Genomic DNA, 2,822 nt, shown 5'->3' on the forward strand with positions numbered 1-2,822 from the left:
TTTGGAGAAGATGAAGAAAAAATCAACTGAGAGCTATAGGGAGTTCGCCTATAGGTGGAGAAAAGATGCGGCAAGGGTGAGATCACCCATGTTTGAGAAAGAAAATTTTGAAGTATTCATGCGCGTGCAAGAGCCTGAATATTATGATAGATTTATGTTGCTTGTTGGAGAAAAGTTTGCCGAGATAGTCAATATTAGTGAGACTATCGAGGATGGTTTAAAGTCAGGAAAGATAGTCCGTGTAGCCGTATCTTTTGGATCTTCAAGGTTGTTGAAAAGGAAAAGACAAGAAATTGTTGCTATTTCATATGGGGGAAGGAAGACCCCAGATGCTCGTCATATTCTCAAGGTCGTTGACCATTATCTTCTCATCGATCAAGGTCAACTGATCAATTTGCTTGCTAAACCATTTAGCATTACTCAACTCAGCTTTTTGGATGATTCTCAAGGACGGTATTTCAACTTCGGCGGGTATAACTGCTTTTGTCCCATACACTAGCAAGTACGGAGTAGCTCCAGTCGATGTTCTGACGGTCGTTCGATAACCCAATAAAGCATATGGAAACATCTCATGCCAACCTCGGTGATTCTCAATCATCTTCCTCACAATCTTCTTGATATTATTGTTGGCGGCCTCCGCAACTCCGTTCATTTGAGGGAGATAAGCAGTTGAGTTTCGGTGAGTAATGTTGAATTGCTCACATATATTTCTCATCAAGTGACTGTTTAAATTTGCACCATTATCAGTAATGATCGATTCCGGTAATCCGAACCTGCATATCAAATTGTTGCGAACAAAATCAGCCACAACTTTCTTGGTTACTAACTTGTAAGAAGCTGCTTCCACCCACTTGGTGGAATAGTCAATAGCAACTAAAATGAATATGTGTCCATTTGAAGCGGCTGTCTCTATCGGACCGATGACATCCATACCCCAAGCTACAAATGGACAAGGTGACCTCATAGCATTAAGTTCGTGAGGTGGCACTCGTATCAAATCACCGTGCACTTGATATTTATGGAATTTTCGCACAAACTTGCAACAATGATTCTCCATAGTCATCAAGAAATACCCGGCTCGAAGGACCTTTCTTGCCAAAGTGAGCCCATTCATATGCCTGCCACAAACTCTGGCATGTATCTGTTCAATAAGCTTCGGAGCTTCGACGACGTCAACACATCTGAGAAGACCTAAGTCTGGAGTCCTCCTATAAAGGACTTCTCCACTTAGAGAGAAATTGAGAGCTATACGACGTATCGACTTCTTCTGATTGGACGTATCATCTTTGGGATAAGTTCCAGACTCCAAATACTTCTTTATATCAATATGCAAAAGCAAACCGTTTGATTCTGCTTCAACATGGAAATAATGAACTGGATATTCTTTAAACTCTACATCCACACGATCAATATAATCTGTATCCGGATGTTTAATCATCGAAGTGATGGTGGAAAGAGCATCGGCCAATTCATTCTGTATTCTGGGAGTATGTCTAAACTCGATCTTACGAAATCTTTTGCACAACTTCTGCACATACTGTACGTAAGGTATAATTTTTGGGTTATTCACAGCCCATTTTCCTTGAACTTGATAAATCAAAAGGTCTGAATATCTAATAACAAACAACTCATAGACATTCATGTCGATGGCCATTTTCAAACCAAGAATACAAGATTTATATTCGGCCATATTGTTCGTGCAATTAAATCGAAGCTTAGCCGCCATGGGATAGTGCTGACCAGATTCTGACACTAAGACTGCTCCAATACCTTTACCTTGATGATTTGACGCTCCATCAAAGAATAATATCTAACCTGGATATGCTTCAGAAATATCTTCACCCATAAATGACACTTCTTTATTGTGAAAATAAGTTTTAAGTGGTTCATACTCTTCATCAACGGGATTTTCTGCAAGATGATCAGCCAAAGCTTGTGCCTTTATTGCTTTTTGAGTCACATACACAATGTCAAATTCACTCAACAACATTTGCCACTTAGCTAACTTTATGGTCGGCATCGCCTGCTGGAAGATATACTTCAGTGGATCATTCTTGAAATGAGGTATGTAGTACAAGAAGACAAATAATGTCTAAGAAACTGGGCAAGGCACGTCAAAGCATAACACATTCTCTCAAACAAAGTGTAATGAGACTCATATGGAGTAAACTTCTTGCTTATATAATAGATAGCCCTTTCCTTCTTTCCCGTCTCGTCGTGTTGACTAAGTACGCATCTGAATGCACTATCTGAAACAGACAAGTACAGCATCAAAGGACTCCCTTCCCGTGGAGGAACCAATAACGGTGGATTGGACAAATAGTTCTTGGTAGCATCAAAAGCAATCTGACACTCTTTAGTCCACTTTGTCGGGGCGTCTTTCTTCAACATCTTGAAAATAGTTTCACACACCACGGTTGATTAAGCTATGAATCGACTGATGTAGTTTAACCTCCCTAAGAAACTCATCACCTCTTTTCTCGTCTTCGGTGGAGGTAACTCTTGAATTTCTTTAATCTTAGAAGGGTCGAGCTCAATGACCCTTCTGCTGACTACAACAACTTTTCGGATGGAATTCCAAAAGCGCATTTGGAGGGATTTAACTTCAAGTTGTAACGACGCAAACAATCAAAGAATTTCCTTAGATGTGTCAAGTGGTCCGAACTCTCGCGTGATTTGATTATGACGTCATCCTCATACACTTAAATCTCCTTATGAATCATGTCATGAATTATGGTCGTCATAGCCCTCATGTAGGTAGCACCAGCATTCTAGAGGCCAAATGGCGTCACTCTGTAATGATATACACCCCAAGGTGTAAT

The 2,822-nt window shown here is 40.2% G+C and overlaps 1 protein-coding gene across 1 annotated transcript; it reads right to left on the reverse strand.

Annotated features, from left to right (window-relative positions):
- Positions 1–304: 304 nt before the first annotated feature.
- Positions 305–1,726, reverse strand: LOC107009818 (uncharacterized protein K02A2.6-like). The gene is made up of 2 exons (XM_015209148.1): positions 852–1,726; positions 305–773 (listed from the first exon to the last, which is right to left on the reverse strand). The coding sequence occupies exons 1-2, from the start codon at positions 1,724–1,726 to the stop codon at positions 305–307; spliced, it is 1,344 nt and encodes a 447-aa protein (XP_015064634.1).
- Between the last annotated feature and the right edge of the window lie 1,096 nt (positions 1,727–2,822).

This window comes from Solanum pennellii, chromosome 2 (assembly GCF_001406875.1).
Source record: "Solanum pennellii chromosome 2, SPENNV200".
Taxonomy (NCBI): domain Eukaryota; kingdom Viridiplantae; phylum Streptophyta; class Magnoliopsida; order Solanales; family Solanaceae; genus Solanum; species Solanum pennellii.